Source organism: Rana temporaria, chromosome 4 (assembly GCF_905171775.1).
Source record: "Rana temporaria chromosome 4, aRanTem1.1, whole genome shotgun sequence".
Taxonomy (NCBI): domain Eukaryota; kingdom Metazoa; phylum Chordata; class Amphibia; order Anura; family Ranidae; genus Rana; species Rana temporaria.
The window spans coordinates 433199553-433216774 of NC_053492.1; the positions used below are offsets into that span (position 1 = coordinate 433199553).

The following is a 17222-nucleotide window of genomic DNA, read 5'->3' on the forward strand; positions in this document are numbered from 1 at the left end:
CGAGCGTCCGCCATCCCTCGCATGCGTCAAATGACTTTGACGCATGCGTGGAAGCATTGAACTGGCAGGGCCGCCCACGTCGCCGCGTCATCATCGCGGCGACGGCGCGGACACGCCCCGCGTATTGTTTATGCACGGATTTCTGTATGATGGTGAGTACAGCCACCATACAGAAATCCCCGGGCAGACATGTACGGTGAAAACGGTCCGGCGGACCGGTTTCATCGTACATGTATGCTCGTCTGTACGCGGCTTTGGAGGTGGGTTGGGGTGGAACCAAGAACGGTGCTTGGGAGTGGGTGGGGGGGCAGAGACAAATGGTGACTCAGAAGGGGGGAGTTCCTGCACCTATTCTCTGAGAAAAAAAGCTCTGCTTATACATATTTTACAGTATGATACAAAACTTAAAACACCAATTTTGGCTGGTTTTCCAAGGAACTAAATAAAGAATCGCAAAACAAATAGCTGTGAGAAACAATCTCATCAGTCATTGTAAGGAAAGTAAAACAAGACAAGCCAACGTGTATACAAAAAGGAAAACAGGGGGAGTAAACATTGTCTACAAGAACAAGAGTTGTCTAATGCCACGTACACACGACCGTTTTCATGATGAGAAAAATGCAATTTTTTAAATTGGTCGTTAAAAACGGTCGTGTGTAGGCTCCAGAGCATTTTTCTTGATGAGAAAAATGGGCATTAAAAATTTAGGACATGCTCTATTTTTTTTGGGCGTTTTTCACGTCGTAGTTTTGCTTGTCGCAAAAAACGGTCATGTGTACGCTTTAACGACGGGGAAAAAACACGCATGCTCAAAAGCAAGTTATGAGAAGGGAAATTTGCATAATCAGCCCAAAGTGTGGCGCAATTCGATTGGAACTTCCCCTTTATAGTGCCGTTGTACGTGTTGTACGTCACCGCGCTTTGCTCGAGCATTTTTTTTTCACGATCGTGTGTGTATGCAAGGCAGGCTTGACAAGTATTGCATCGAGAAAAACATTGTTTTTTTCCATGACATGAAAAATTGTCGTGTGTACGCGGCTTCACTGATGGTCCCATTGCACCCCTAGAAAAGATTGGATTTTTTTATTATTAAAGCTGCCACTTTAAATAAATCATAAATGAGAATAGTATTTTAACTTCTACCTAAATTGTAAAGAAAAAATAGTGGCGCTGATATCACAGTATAACAATCAATACTATAACAATCAATACTATAAAAACGTATTATAGTATTGATTGTTATACCATGATATCAGCGCCGCTATGTTTCTTTTACAATTTAGGTAGAGGTTAAAATACTATTCTCAAGAACAAGAGTTACCCGATTGTTAGATGACTGAGTGGTGTCATGATAACGTCAAGGAAATTACCCCTCCTTAAAGCTCTTGCTCCCTGGAATCCAAAAAAAGGGGTCCAAAAGAAAGGTCATTTGCAACTTATCTCACCATCATTCCCTTCACAAAAAATGGTAATGCACAGCCTTGAGAGAGCAGAAAAATCCAAAGGAAGAAGAAGAAGAAAAGAACAAGGGAAAGAAATGAGGGAAGAAGAAGCAGGGGAGTGAGGGAAGTGAAAACTAAGGAGAGGAACGAGATCAGGAGGAAGAGGAAGAAAAACCCCATCTTCCACTCCTGAAGGCCTATCAGACAGGCATTAGGCTCAACTCTACCTTTTATGTATAAAAAAAAAAAAAAAAAAACAGGATGTGAGTGGGGAGAGTGCAAAATTGTCTGATCGGGGCTGCCAGGTTCACAGATATTGATTGTGTGTATTGTTAGGAAATGTCGCCAACTTTTCGATTATAAGCTTACCGTGTATTCTATTCTTAACCTCTTCAAAACGAAGCACCAGCATTTTCCACGATCTTACTATTATTTGTATAGTAGCCATAAAACTATGTGTAATGAATATATGCTCCCGGTACACGTTATTTGGTACTGGTTTTCACAGGAGGGCTTCCCATTGGTTGTTTCACAAATTAACATGAAGCACCATTTTGACCATCACGTACACCCAAATCCACAGCCTCTTGGCTTTTGGACAGGTCCCCCAAATATGCTTCATATCTCCTAGGTCCGAACACCCCCTAAAGCAGGTAGACGGGTATGTCGAGAGACACCTTGCAATCATCCCTGGGGTGTAGTATTTATGTTACCAGTACATTACAGGAAGATTTGTGGAGCATCTCCCATACCTTGTTCCATTTCTCAAGGGGCTTGGAAGTTGCAAGTCTCTGTTCCCACCACAAACAATAGATCTACGTCTGAGCAGTGGAGTTGCCCAGGATAGAAGAGTATTTTAAAGAAACCAGGACACAGGTTGCCAAATTAGAACAACACCTAGACTCAAACGCCGTCAGAGGTGAGGGCCAAGTTAGGTAAGAAGATTTTTATGTCTGAGTTCCACTCATCTTTTCCAGCTATTACTCATGATCACTGCCTTCATGTAGCATTGGAGTGCTTTCAGAGGGCAACCTGGTGGGGGATCTCACCATTTGAGGCACAAAGAGATATAAGAATCTGGGGGATTATCAGAACATGGGCACTCTAGATGGGCAATATTTGGGCCCAAATGGGACTAAAGTATTTCTGAAGGCAAGTGAAGGGATTTTAGCATGGTGAGTGGCCCACTAGTGTGACTTACCCTCCCTCTGCTAATGACCAATGTCACCAGCACCGAAAGTCAGAGAAAAAAAATGTAAAAGGAAAATCTTCCAATGGAGTTCTAACACTTTTTTCAATAACATTGGCCTAAGAGAGGATTACCCTTCCTTTGGAAAGATTTCCTCTCACTTCCTATTGTGTTTTAATGTAGAACTAAAGTCTGCAAATACTCACCTCCACTCCAACAATGCTACTTCTGCGAGCTTCCTCGCCAGCACCGAACAAGTTCTCCCCAGATTTTTCCCGTCGACAGGTCTTCAGTCATTTTGATTATCTTGATTGGCAAACCAGGCAATGATGTAACTCCAATGCATGCACTTGGGAGTTCATTCCAGCACAGAGTTGTGCAGACAATGTACAGTAAGCCACTCATGCAGCTCAGTTTACATTGTGAAGAAGATTGCAAAAGGGCAGGTTTGTTTTTTTTATTGCAAAAGAGATAGCATGTCTCTTCTGTAATAGAGAGCTGCCTGGTCGTGATTTTTTTTTGTTCACTTTAGATCCTGATTAAGACAGGAGGCGGCGCCACATTTTCCCAAAGGGACAAAGACACAAAAACTAAAGCCCAAAATTTAATTTAATTTTTTACTGACCAAGAAACAAAATACTGGTCCGACATTACTGGTCCAGAAGAGACCACACTTAAAATAAAATGAATTACCAACTTTATTCCATAAATCATTAAAACTCATACTGGATCAGTTTAAAATCTACATAAACATGAATTTATTCCTCCTCAATATAGTAAAATAATATCCAATTTTTACCACCCTCCTGGCATACCCTGTTAATACAATACATACAGTATATGTCCTCAATGACAATGGCCAAGTGGTAACAGATCCTTCCGGGTTAACACATTTCTCAAACAGCTTCTTCAGGACCACAATGAGGAGATAATGACATTTAACCAATCATAGGAAAAAAAACCTATTTAAAAATATAAAATGTATATACCTAATCTAGAACAATACATATATACAGTATACAGTGTGCAGTGTTGCCAACCTACCAGATTGAAATTTACTGACCCAACACCCAAAATTTACTGGCACCTCCAGAAGTTTCAAAATTAAAGTTTTAAGTGCAAATTTGAGTATTTAGGCTACAAATACAATATGCAATTAGCAATATGATTTAAGGTAGATATTAAGGCAATAAACATATTTCTTATTTTATTTTCGATATAGTAAGTAAGTAGCTCAGGGACAGGACTCAGGAGGGCAAGAAATTTAGAATGGGCAGCACACACACACATAAAATTGACTCTCCCTAGTGACACGGACAGCAGTGTGCAGCAGCACAGATGAGACCTCACTGACACATCACGTCCCAGTGATAGTCTCTCTCCAAGCCTAGTGGTCCCTCCAGTCCAATCCATTCTAAACCGCACTGATGGTCCCGGTCCCAGCCTGCTCTGCTTCCATACCGTAGACCCGCACACGAGGCTCTGGCCGCTACAGCTTGGCTTGATTGCACTATGACATCACACGACATGCTCAGGCACCGCCTCCACCAGAGCCACCTGATCACACTGTAGCAGGCACTCGGATGGTCTCAGCCAGCTCCGGACCAAGCCGAGCCTCACAGACATATTTTTTACTGGCAACCTTTTACTTTTACTGGCACTTACTGGCAAGAGAAAATTGCCTGTTTTTTACTGGCTGCCAGTAAAAATATTGATGGTTGGCAACACTGACAGTGTGTATATAAATAGATAATACATATAACAATATCTGCACCTCTATCAACTAGCTGAAACAAGCCTAATGCCTCGTACACACGATCGGTTTTCCCGGTGGTCAAAAATCCGCCGGGAAAACCGAGAACCTGCTCGGTTGCTTTTCCCTGTGTACACACGGACGGTTTTCCAGACAGAAAAACTGCCATGACAGCTTTTGGTCAGGAAAACCGGCCGTGTGTATGCTCCACTGCAGTGTTTCCCATAGGAAAACTGCTGAACAAAAAAACACAGAGAATCGCAGCGGTAAAAAAAGAGAACAATTTCTTATTTTTTTTGCTCACAGTTTTCCTGTTGGAAAAAACTGCTTTGGAGCATACACACGGCCGGTTTTCCCGACCAAAAGCAAGCATGGCAGTTTTCCCATCGGGATCGTGTGTACGAGGCATTAACGTTTAGGTGATATTTACGTTACATGCAGCTGGTGACACTAGCGTGAATGCGCTCTGAGGGAGCGGCGTCTCTGCCACTCTTTCCGAGCCCTGTGCCATGCCATGCCATTTAAAAAATAAAAATGTACCTTTACAATCACTTTAATGTGTGTATTTTCTATCTGCCTAGAGCTCAGCTTTAAACAAGACTATAAAACCTTATGGTTTACATTTTAACCATATCTAGTTAGTGCATATATTCATGGTTGTAAAGATACTATATGTTGCAGTAAATATAAATAAAGCAAATAATCACCTTCAATCTGACACGCAGATAACAGACAGAATGCGTTTTATTCCCCAATCACTGAAAAGCCGGTGCAGGGTATAATTTTCTAAATTGAATTTTCTGCTGATAACATAAACAAATGCAGAAATATTGCAATCTAATACACAAGCTAACACATGCTTATAGAATAATCCCCAAGATATCCTAAGCAGCCCTGTTTTTAATATTAAATGATGGGATAGATGTGCATTCCCATCCAAGCACACACTTTAATTGAGAGTGACATCTGAAATGTACGTTTTATTACAAAGGTTTTATTATGTCTCTCTACTGTGTATTGTAATGATTTGACATCTTGTGTCATGGTACAATAGAATATTGTGTTGTATGTAATGTGTATATAGACAACTCAAGAACATTTCCCATCTTGTTTAAAGTGGAACTCTAAATTACAATAAAATAAAATATTTAGGGCCAGATTCACATAGAACTGCGGCGGCGTAACGTATCGTAGATATGTTACACTGCCGCAAGTTTTCATCGCAAGTGCCTGATTCACCAAGCACTTGCATGAAAACTTACGCCGGCGGCCTCCGGCGTAAGCCCGCGTAATTCAAAGGGGCGTGTGCCATTTAAATTAGGCACGCTCCCGCGCCGGACCTTCTGCGCATGCTCCGTTTTGAAATTCCCGCCGTGCTTTGCGCGAAGTGACGTAATTTTTTTCCGAACGGCGATGTGCGTAGCGTACTTTCGTTTACCCGGACGTCTTACGCAAGAAATTTTTTTTTTAAATTTTGACGCAGGAACGACGGCCATACTTTATACAGCCCATACACGGGCTGGGTAAAGTTAGGGCAGGTAAAACGACTACTAAAATTGCGACGGGAAACTAGACTAGCGACGACATACCGAACGCGAAAAACCGCTGTGGATCGCCGTAAAACCTAATTTGCATACCCGACGCTGGAATACGACGCGAACTCCACCCAGTGGCGGCCGCGGTATTGCATCCTAAGATCCGACAGTGTAAAACAATTACACCTGTCGCTATGCGTAACTGATTCCATGAATCAGTCGCATAGATACTCTGAGAGATACAACGGAGTATCTGAAATACTCCGTCGTATCTCCGCTGTGAATCTGGCCCTTAAATACATTTTTCAGTGGAGGAATTGGTGCCTCGTAGGGCACAAAGAACCATGATTTCTATTTCCCTTTTTTATGCAAGAAAAGCTATTCTATTGTGTTGAAAAATACCTACACCACCCACAGTGTCCTACTGGAAAGATTTAATCAATAGGGCGCTGCCATTTTACAAACCCATACTTAAGTAGGGGTTGTCCTAAAAAATTTGACAAATTCTGGCAAAGCTGGCTAGACGCTAGGGATACGTTGATCTAGCATGCCATGGAGGGAGGGTACCCTCTTAAGCTGTGTACACGCGATCGGTTTGTCCGATGAAAAATTACCATCGGTGTAAAAAAATAGAACATGTTTTCAATTTTTCCTATGGATAAAAAAACAATAGGAAATTCCGATCGTCTGTGTGGAACTCCATCGGAGAAAAATCCACGCATGCTCAGAATCAAGTCGACGCATGCTCGGAAGCATTGACCTTCATTTTTTTCGCCTCCTCTTAGTGTTTTACTTCATCGCGTTTTGGCATGGTCGGAATTTAGTCTGATGCCGCGTACACACGACCGTTTTTCATGATGAGAAAAATTCAATTTTTTAAATTGGTCATTAAAAACTGTCATGTGTAGGCTCCAGAGCATTTTTCTCGACGTGAAAAATGGGCATTAAAAATTTAGAACATACTTTTCACATCGTCGTTTTTCACGTCGTGAAAAATGGTCGTGTGTAGGCTTTAACGACGGGGAAAAAAAACGTGCATACTCAGAAGCAGGTTATGAGAAGGGAAATTTGAATAATCAGCCCAAAGGGTATCGCCCATTTTAATGGAACTTCCCCTTGATAGTGCCGTCGTACGTGTTGTACGTCACTGCGCTTAGCTCGAGCATTTTTTCCACGATCGTGTGTATGCAAGGCAGGCTTGACAAGAATTACATCAAGAAAAACTTTGTTTTTTCCATGACATTAAAAATGGTCGTGTGTACGCGGCATGATGGTGTGTAGGCAAGACTGATGAAAGTCAGCTTCATCGGATATCCGACGAAAAAATCCATCTGATTAGATTCCATCAGATATCCGATCGTGTGTATAGGGCTTAAGTGTAGCAATAAGTTGCTAAATGTTGTACCTTCATTAAATGTAACCATATTTCTACACTTAGAGGCTCCTCTCTTCTATTTTATACTCAGTTCTGACATGAAGCTACTCTTTTATATCAAGACATCGCTTGTATATCAAGGCAAAATGTATGAAAACATTTTGCTTGACTTGCAAAGCGCTCTCAAACCAAGTTACTCTCAAACCAAGTGTAGCGCCCCCTTACTTTCAGTATGGGCACTACGCTAAAGTTAGTGGGGAATGGGAGAGTTACTTTGCTCCCATTCAAAAATGTCCTAAAATTGGGACTTCTGTCACTCCAGAAACGTCCACTGGGTCAGTCTGTGCTCCAGAGATGCAATACCATCCCTGGCCAGCAGTTGGCACCAGAGGGGTTCTGGCAGAGCAACTTTCCCCAGCAGCCAATCAGAGAAGTTTCTCCCTCGCAAGGCATGCTGGGGAGGGGTATATCTGTGACAGGTGTCATGTGCTAAGCAAGTTTCATGTGCTAAGCAAGTTCCAGGTGCGGCATCCACCTTCAGGGTGCGCGCATCCATGGACCCCGCCAGCGAGGCCCACCAGACCAGAATTGCAGTCTACACAAACCCTCATCCGGAGGTAAAAGGGGACTCCAGTGACTTACTGGGTCCCCAGCTCTATTGAAAAGATCCCAGGCTGGGTGCCGTTCGATTGGGGGGTCGGCTTGAGGAGAACCCGGAGGCAGGTTGTCCAACAGGGCTTGAACAAACCAATCGGGGATCTCTTGACCAGAATGCTGACAGGTACGTTTTGCTGTCATCCAGTGACCTATGCTAAGACCTACTGGGAGGATTCGCTCCGTTTATCCATCTAGCTCACCTAAAGTAATTGGCCTGTGGTAGAGGCCCTGGAGCCAGGTCTGTGAGAGAGATCTGTTCCTCCCAGAAAGTCCTAAGTGACACTTTAGCTGCCAGGCTTGTGAGAGGGGTCTGTCCGGGGGCACTTTACCCACTCCAACTAGAGTGGTGACAAATAACATTTGGTACTCTATTGAGCAAGTACTGCTCAATTAATATCCGGGCCTGACACTGCAAGGTTCTCTTTTTCCTTCATCGACCTGCTCTTCCCACTTAATTTTGATGTTGGCCGTGTTTGGCCTGAAATAAAGCATTGGAAAACCCTTTATTCACTGTCTGGACCTTCGCTCACTGTTTTGTTCTCCAACTGCACCCATATGCCACATTAAGGTAACTCAATATGCCGATCCCAAAAACAAATCAGCGGCTCCTTCGGGGGTAGCGCTACACAAGGTTTTACTGTGATCCCCAAAAATCAGCTTCTTTACAGAACTTTGCACTCATCCTTGTTCTTTTGGCTGGCTCCCCTATTTTTAAAGTTCTTAATGGGAAATAACTAATATTCAGCACTCTACAATAGAAGCAAGAGTATTTTTTTTTCTTTCTACCAAACCGTTTCACGTTAATTATTCAGCTTCTTGGCTCTCTGACAAATTGTACTTCAGTTATTGCAGATGAAAACATTTATTGAGACATGTGTCCCAGATTCTCACCCGCAGAAGCTGTGAAATATCAACTATTTATTTGTTCGGATAATAATGAATTTCTGATTGCATTGTAAGTTCATAAATGTTAAATAAACTATCAGCGTCGGGTTGTAAATTATGAAAGGCCGCTGTGCCGAGAATATAAACGCACTCGGCTCCTTGTTCTTTAGCGAACATGAAAATCTGTTTTGGCAGCTTGTCATTAGACTCATGGTAACTTTGACATCGAATAACAAAACTGCCATTTGCACTTAAGATAAATCTGTTCCCTCGCTCTTTCCTTCACGTTTTCACACGCCTGGGTAGAATTGTAACCGCAAAGTGAAGTATTGCTGGAAAATTTACATTCATTCTTGCATATGTTAGAAGATGTTCTGCCATGCCTGTTGGCCTTGACATCACATCACCAAACTCATGACCAAGACTTACCCTATATGAATTTGAGGTTCCTACTTGCTCCTCTTTCAATGCTATTCAATGTAGCTAGTTTTTTGGCAAGATTTTCCTACTAAAAATAGAACTGTTAAGATATGGTTGCAGCATGGTGGAGCCGCTCGATGATCTTGATTATAAGCATTTTGTAGCAAGGAGCTGGCTATCTTACCTGCAGTATCAGAAGACACTCTGCAACATTGTTGCAGTGAGATTGTTTCCCTCTAGTGCCAGCAAAGACAATTTCTGTGTTTTATCATTACGTGTGTGTTTCTCATTGGTTCTTGCACGTACACTGTTGGCGGGTGTCATATCTACCAATTTTGGAATATCAAAATCAGGGACCCCCAAACGTAGGACGTACTGTATCTGTGTTGGCAAAAAGTTGGCAAGGCTACATTGCACTACATATTGTGCGCGGCCTCAAGCTGTATGCCTTGACAAATCGTAAATTTCCTAATGTTAATAGGAAGCATACTTTAGTGGTGGAAAACCAAAAAAAAACTTGGGGTGGGTATGGCGTGGAATGTAGGTCCATGATTGAGCAGTATGTATTCATTTTAAGCAAGCAGTAATATCTCTCTAAAACACGCTCTTATTCAACTCTGTATTTATAGGCATTGTGGAGAGTTTAATCATCAGAGTTTGCAGTGATCGGGTTTACTGCCTGCTCTACCAATGTAATTGCCTGCTCTACAAATGTAATCAATGTGTTTGTAAAGGTAGAAGGGTTTTACCTTGCATTAACATAAAAAAAAAAACTTCTGTGTCCAGTTCCTCCCCAGCTCCCACCCCCCCTTCCTTATATTTACCTGAGCCCGATTTTTAACCAAGGTTGTGCCTGAAAGCAGTGACTCTCTTTGCTCTCTCTCTCCTCACTGGGCTTGAGTCATTGGCTCCTTGACAGCCTTTGAGAGGAGAACAGGGTCGAGCATGGCTGTGTGTGTCTATGGCAGAGGTGTCAAACACAAGGCCCGTGGGCCCAATTCTGGCCCTCCAGACCATTTTATGTGGCCCTCGCACCTCTCCTTTGGTCCTCCTCCAGAACCTTACTTTCTGCTTTTAAGAAATGCATCCAGCTTCTTCCCAGCAGCAGCATAAGGAAAGGGGGTGCACTGTGATGTAAGGGAGAGTGGGGGACTCAACTTCTGATGGTGGGGGGGCTCTTGACATCAAGTGTAAAGGGGAGGGGATGCACTGGACATCTAATCTTACAGATACAACCAGCCCCTTTGAGGGCAACCATAATGGTGATGCTGCCCATGATGAAATTGAGTTTGACACCCCTGGTCTATGGATACATTCAGAATGGCTAAAGATCAAGCCCACAGGCGTGCCCCCATAACAAGCGGTTTGATAGTGGGGAACTAATGCGGGGAAGAGTCAGGAGCGCTACCGGGGGACCCCAGAAGAGAAGGATAGAAGCTGCTCTGTGCCCTTGCACAGAGCAGGTAAGTACAGTATATAATGTTAAAAAAAATCACTCTAATATCCCAGTTTACTGTATAAGCCCCCATTTATAAATGGTGCTGGTAAACAGGTGCTTAATCTCCTTGTGTCCCGGCAGCTCAGTTAGATGGGACTGTTTATTTCTTTTTTTTTTTTCTTCACTCCAAGTTAACATTATCACTTTGACCTTTTTCCAGGTCTCTATGATCCCAATATTCCTTTGGAGTTTAACATTTTGCTGAGTACTGGAGGAGGCGCTGGTCAGCTTAACCCTGCCGGAGAGAAACTCTTTCTTATTCTGGAGGACCTTATCCCGGGAACATCACTTTCCATCCGACTACAAGCTTGTCAGAACGGTAAGGCTGCATTCACACTCTTACGCGGCGTACGCGGCGTATTTTGCCGCGATTTTGTAAACTTTTTTTTTTTACAAATCATTTTACATTGATGTCTATGCCGAACGCGGAAAGCCGCCCAAAAAAAAAGGGTCCGGGACTTGTTTTCAGGCGGCAGGCATACAGCGTTTCGGCGTTCGGCGTGAGATGTGAACCATCTCATAGACATCAATGTAAATTCGCCCCTCCAGCGGCACGAGCGTCGTGCTTCAGGCGTATATACGCCTAGGTGTGAATGGGCACTAACACAGCATGTTATACCTTCCGGACCAGAGTCGTAGCTCTGCAGTAGTTTTATTGTTAATAACTTTATATAGACTCAGCCTCAGGCAGTGATATTATCTACAGCCTTTGGCTTAAAACTGAACTCCAGGCCACCAGGTAACTACACATATAGAGGCTGTTTGATCTGATAAAGGATTTGTATTTCTGTCTGAGGTTTACACAGTTTTGACAGTAGCAGAGAAGTAGCAGACTAATGAGCTCATCTCTCTGTCACTCTGTTCTCTCCTTCTTCTAACATGCTCCTTGTGCCGCTTCTCCCGCTACCAGTCTGAGTTCTGGTTTGCAAGAGAATTATACCAAGTCAAATTCAATTTATATAAAAAAAAACACATTTAATGATGTATTATTGAACACCGAGCCACAATAATTTGTGTTTAGCTGCCTTAGTTCCAATTTAAAGTGAACCTGGGATTTGCCCTTGCAGAAAGAACAGGTTCACCATAGTAACTCCCCCCTTCTTGGCAAAATGTAATTGCCTTCCATTAAAGTGATGCTACATAGTTACATAGTTAGTCAGGTTGAAAAAAGACACAAGTCCATCCAGTTCAACCACAAAAAATAAAAAAACAAAATAAAAAACACAGTACAATCCTATACACCCAACTCCATACCCACAGTTGATCCAGAGGAAGGCAAAAAACCCCAGCAGAGCATGATCCAATTTGCTACAGCAGGGGAAAAAATTCCTTCCTGATCCCCCGAGAGGCAATCTGATTTTCCCTGGATCAACTTTACCTACAAATCTTAGTACTCAGTTATATTCTGTACATTTAGGAAAGAATCCAGGCCTTTCTTAAAGCAATCTACTGAGCTGGCCAGAACCACCTCTGGAGGGAGTCTGTTCCACATTTTCACAGCTCTTACTGTGAAAAAACCTTTCCGTATTTGGAGGTGAAATCTCTTTTCCTCTAGACGTAAAGAGTGCCCCCTTGTCCTCAGTGTTGACCGTAAAGTGAATAACTTAACACCAAGTTCACTGTATGGACCTCTTATATATTTGTACATGTTGATCATATCCCCCCTTATTCTCCTCTTCTCAAGAGTGAATAAATTTAGTTCCTCTAATCTTTCCTCATAGCTGAGCTCCTTCATTCCTCTTATCAGTTTGGTTGCCCTTCTCTGCACTTTCTCCAGCTCCCCGATATCCTTTTTGAGAACTGGTGCCCAAAGCTAAATGCTTTTTTCTTTTGGTTTAAAATGAAAACGATGTTTTACTTACCTGCTCTGTGCAATTATATTGCACAAAGATGTACCTTACCTTTTCTGCTGGCAGTCCCCCTTTGGAGGTTTCAATTTGTTTTTGCTCCAGCTGCAAGCCTGGTGCTAACGAGGCACATGTGTGTGCATGCTCCAAAGCTGGGCTGTGTGTGTCAATGGACACACACATTGACGGTAAACCACTCCCCCTCTTCACAGAAGTTTGACTGACAGCAGCAAGTTTTCTCCTGCTGCCCTCAGTGTCTCTTGTGAGACCAGGAAGCAGTGGCGGCCCGTCCATAGGGGGCGCATGGGCGCCGCCCCCCCTCTCCCCAAAGCCAGTAAAAAAAAAAAAAAAAAAAAAATGAAAAAAAATTTTTTTTTTTGGGCCCTTTAAGAAAAAAAAAAGGTCCTTTAAGACGGTGCATGTTCAGGGTGAGCGCCGGTCAAAGACTCAGAGCACTGCTATAGCATCATTGAAGCGTCATGCCAATGCAGCAGGCAAGACGCTTCATTTGCAGTTTTTTTTTAAGCTCTGTGGCTATGTGCTGTGCGCCATGAGCCAATCACGCTCCAGTGTCTCCACTCTCCTCTCTAATTGGGTCCTGCTGCTTCCTCACTGCAGAAGGAAATGGGCGGTGCTTTCCCCGGGGCAGTGTTACCTTAGTCCTCCTGGAGTCAAAAGCGAAAGTAAGTAACTTTATTAAAAACACTTTATTTGTCTCATTGTCTGTCCTGTCCAGTGTCCCTGTCCACCCCATCATGTCCAGCACCTTGTGCTGTATGCTCAGCCTGTACTGTGATCGGACTGAGAGAGGACAGGAGGGAGGGGGAGGGTGCCGTGCTTCACATCTCCTGTATGTGTGTGAGGGCTTAGAGTACCTGCGTCCTGCAGCTGTGCTTTACAAATCTCTTATCTGTCTATCTAATCTATCTGACTGTCCTGCCTGTCCCCCTCCCCCCCCTCTCTCTCTCTCTCTCTCTCTCTCTCTCTCTCTCTCTCTCTCTCTCTCTCTCTCTCTCTCTCTCTCTCTCTCTCTCTCTCTCTCTCTGTCTGTCTGTCTGTCTATCTGTTTAATTATCTATCTATCTCTCTATCTATCTATAGCCATATCTATCTATCTATCTATCTATCTATCTATCTATCTATCTATCTATCTATCGCCATATCTATCTATCTATAGATCTATCTATCTATCTATCTCTCTATCTATAGATCTATCTATCTATCTATCTCTCTATCTATAGATCTATCTATCTATCTATCTATCTATCTATCTATCTCTCTATCTCTCTATCTATAGATCTATCTATCTATCTATCTCTCTATCTATAGATCTATCTATCTATCTATCTATCTATCTATCTATCTATCTATCTATCTATCTATCTATCTATCTCTCTTTCTATAGATCTATCTATCTCTCTCTATAGCTGTATCTATCTATCTCTCAATCTATAGATCTATCTATCTCTCTATCTATAGCTCTATCTATCTATCTATCTATCTATCTATCTATCTATCTATCTATCTATCTATCGCCATATCTATCTATCTATAGATCTATCTATCTATCTATCTATCTCTCTATCTATAGATCTATCTATCTCTCTATCTATAGCTCTATATATCTATCTATCTCTCTATCTATAGATCTATCTATCTATCTATCTATCTATCTATCTATCTATCTATCTCTCTATCTATAGATCTCTCTATCTATCTATCTATCTATCTATCTCTCTATCTATAGATCTATCTATCTATCTATCTATCTCTCTATCTATAGATCTATCTATCTATCTATCTCTCTATCTATAGATCTATCTATCTATCTATCTCTCTATCTATAGATCTATCTATCTCTCTATCTATAGCTCTATCTATCTATCTATCTCTCTATCTATAGATCTCTCTATCTATCTATCTCTCTATCTATCTATCTATCTATCTATCTATCTATCTATCTATCTATCTCTCTATCTATAGATCTCTCTATCTATCTATCTATCTATCTATCTATCTATCTCTCTATCTATAGATCTATCTATCTATCTATCTCTCTATCTATAGATCTATCTATCTATCTATCTATCTCTCTTTCTATAGATCTATCTATCTCTCTCTATAGCTGTATCTATCTATCTCTCAATCTATAGATCTATCTATCTCTCTATCTATAGCTCTATCTATCTATCTATCTATCTATCTATCTATCTGCTACCTCTGTCTAATTATCTATCTATTTATCTATCTAATTATCTGTCTGTCTATCTATATCTATCTGTCTGTTTAATTATCTATCTATCTATCTATCTATAGCTATCTGCCTAATTATCTATTTATCTATCTAATTATCTATCTATATCTATCTGTCTGTCTGTTTAATTATCTATCTATCTATCTATCTATCTATCTATCTATCTATCTATCTATCTATATATCTCTATGTCTCTATCTATCTATCTATCTATCTATCTATTTGTCTGTCTATCTAATTATCTATAGCTAGCTGTCTGTCTGATTATCTATCTATCTATCTATCTATATCCATCTAATTATCTATCTATATCTATATATCTGTCTGTTTAATTATCTATCTACAGCTCTATCTCTTTATCTATCTACAGCTCTATCTATCTATCTATCTATCTATCTATCTATCTATCTATCTATCTATCGCTCTCCCTCTCTCTTTCTCTGTCTCTATCTGTTTAATTGTCTATCTATCTATCTATCTATCTATCTATCTATCTATCTATCTATCTATCGCTCTCTATCTAATTATCTATCTATATCTGTCTGTCTGATTATCTATCTATCTATCTATCTATCTATATCTATATGTCTGTCTAATTATATATCTATCTATCTATCTATCTATCTAATTATCTATCTGTATGTCTAATTATCTATCTATCTAATTATCTATAGCTCTATCTCTCTCCCCCTCCCTCCATCTATCTATCTGTTTAATTATCTATTTATCTATAGCTCTATCTAGCTATGTCTCTCTATCTATCTATCTGTCTGTCTGTCTATCTAATTATCTATCTAATTATATATAGCTCTATCTCTCGCTCCCTCCCCCTCCCTCTATCTATCTATCTATCTATCTATCTATCTATCTATCTATCTATCTATCTATCTATCTATCTATAGCTATCTGCCTAATTATCTATTTATCTATCTAATTATCTATCTATCTATCTATCTATCTATTTGTTTTATTATCTGTCTGTCTATCTATCTATCTGTCTCTCTGTCTGTCTGCAGGTCCCATTGTCTGCGAGTGGCGGGGGGGGGGGGTTGACTGGGGTTTTGTTTGCGCCCCCCCCAAAAAAATAGAGCACCAGCCGCCACTGCCAGGAAGTGAGGGGAGCAGTGCTGGAGCTGACACAGAACTGGAGCCATGACAGGAGCCAGGTAGGGTTGCCACTTTTTCTTCAAGCCAAACCCGAACACTTTAGCGGTGCACAGCAAAAATATATACTTTTTAGCATACACTATAGGATTGTAACAGACCTGTGACACCTTTGGACACTCCAAAAGAGAAAAGCAATGTGGCGTGCATTGTGCCCCCTCACCCTCCTATAAGAGGGCCCTTTTCTGAGCCACATTCCTATCTGAATATTGTGTCCGGGTTTCAGGTGGACTGAAACCCAAACACATGACCCAAAACCCGAACTGTCCGGGTGAATCCTGGACAGGTGACAATTCTAGAGCCAGGTAAATGTTTAGGGATGGGATTGGGTAGTGGGACTTTTTTTACATTATTGCAGAGAATGCATTAAGGTAAAAAACCTTAATGCCGCGTACACACGATCATTTTTCGGCATGAAAAAAACGTTGTTTTTAAAAAATGTCATTTAAAATGATTGTGTGTGGGCTTCACATCATTTTCGCTGGATTGAATGAAAATAAACTATTATGCCATGTACACATGATCCGACAACAAAACCATGGATTTTTTTCCAACGGAATGTTGGTTTAAACTTGTGTTGCATACACACGGTCACACAAATGTTGTCTGAAACCCTGAACGTCAAGAACGCAGTGACATACAACACTACGATGAGCCTAGAAAATTGAAGTTCAATGATTCCGAGCATGCGTCGAATTGATTCCGAGCATGCAAAGGATTTGTGTGCGTCGGAATTGCATACAGACGATCGGAATTTTCGACAAGAACTTTTGTTGTCGGAAAAATTGAGAACCAGCTCTCAAATTTTTGTTGTCGGAAATTCTGACAGCAAATGTCCAATGAAGCCTATACATGGTCTGATTTTCCAACAACAAGCTCACATTGAACATTTGTTGTCTGAAATTCCAAGCGTGTGTATGCGGCATTAGTGTGTACTAGGCTTTAGAGAGGATTTCCCTTACTTTGGGAATATCTCCTCTCATGTCTTGTTGTGTTTTGAGACAGGAAGTAAAGAAACAAAAAACTCACCACTGTGACATAGACAACCAAAACCCTTGATAGGTGTTTGACTTTTCCCCCAAAACGAAAAAAATTATTTTGGCATAAAATATTTTAAATCAAACCAACACAAATTGCTTTAAAGGGGTTGTAAAGGTACAATCCTAAATAGCTTCCTTTACCTTAGTGCAGTCCTCCTTCACT

The 17222-nt window shown here is 41.3% G+C and overlaps 1 protein-coding gene across 1 annotated transcript in view; it reads left to right on the top strand.

Moving 5' to 3' along the window:
• USH2A (usherin) overlaps positions 1 to 17222 on the top strand; it is a 1018338-nt gene that overhangs the window by 819151 nt on the left and 181965 nt on the right. Inside the window, exon 59 of the mRNA XM_040347840.1 lies at positions 10915 to 11073. Coding sequence (XP_040203774.1) covers positions 10915 to 11073 — 159 coding nt within the window. The remainder of the gene's footprint in view (positions 1 to 10914; positions 11074 to 17222) is intronic.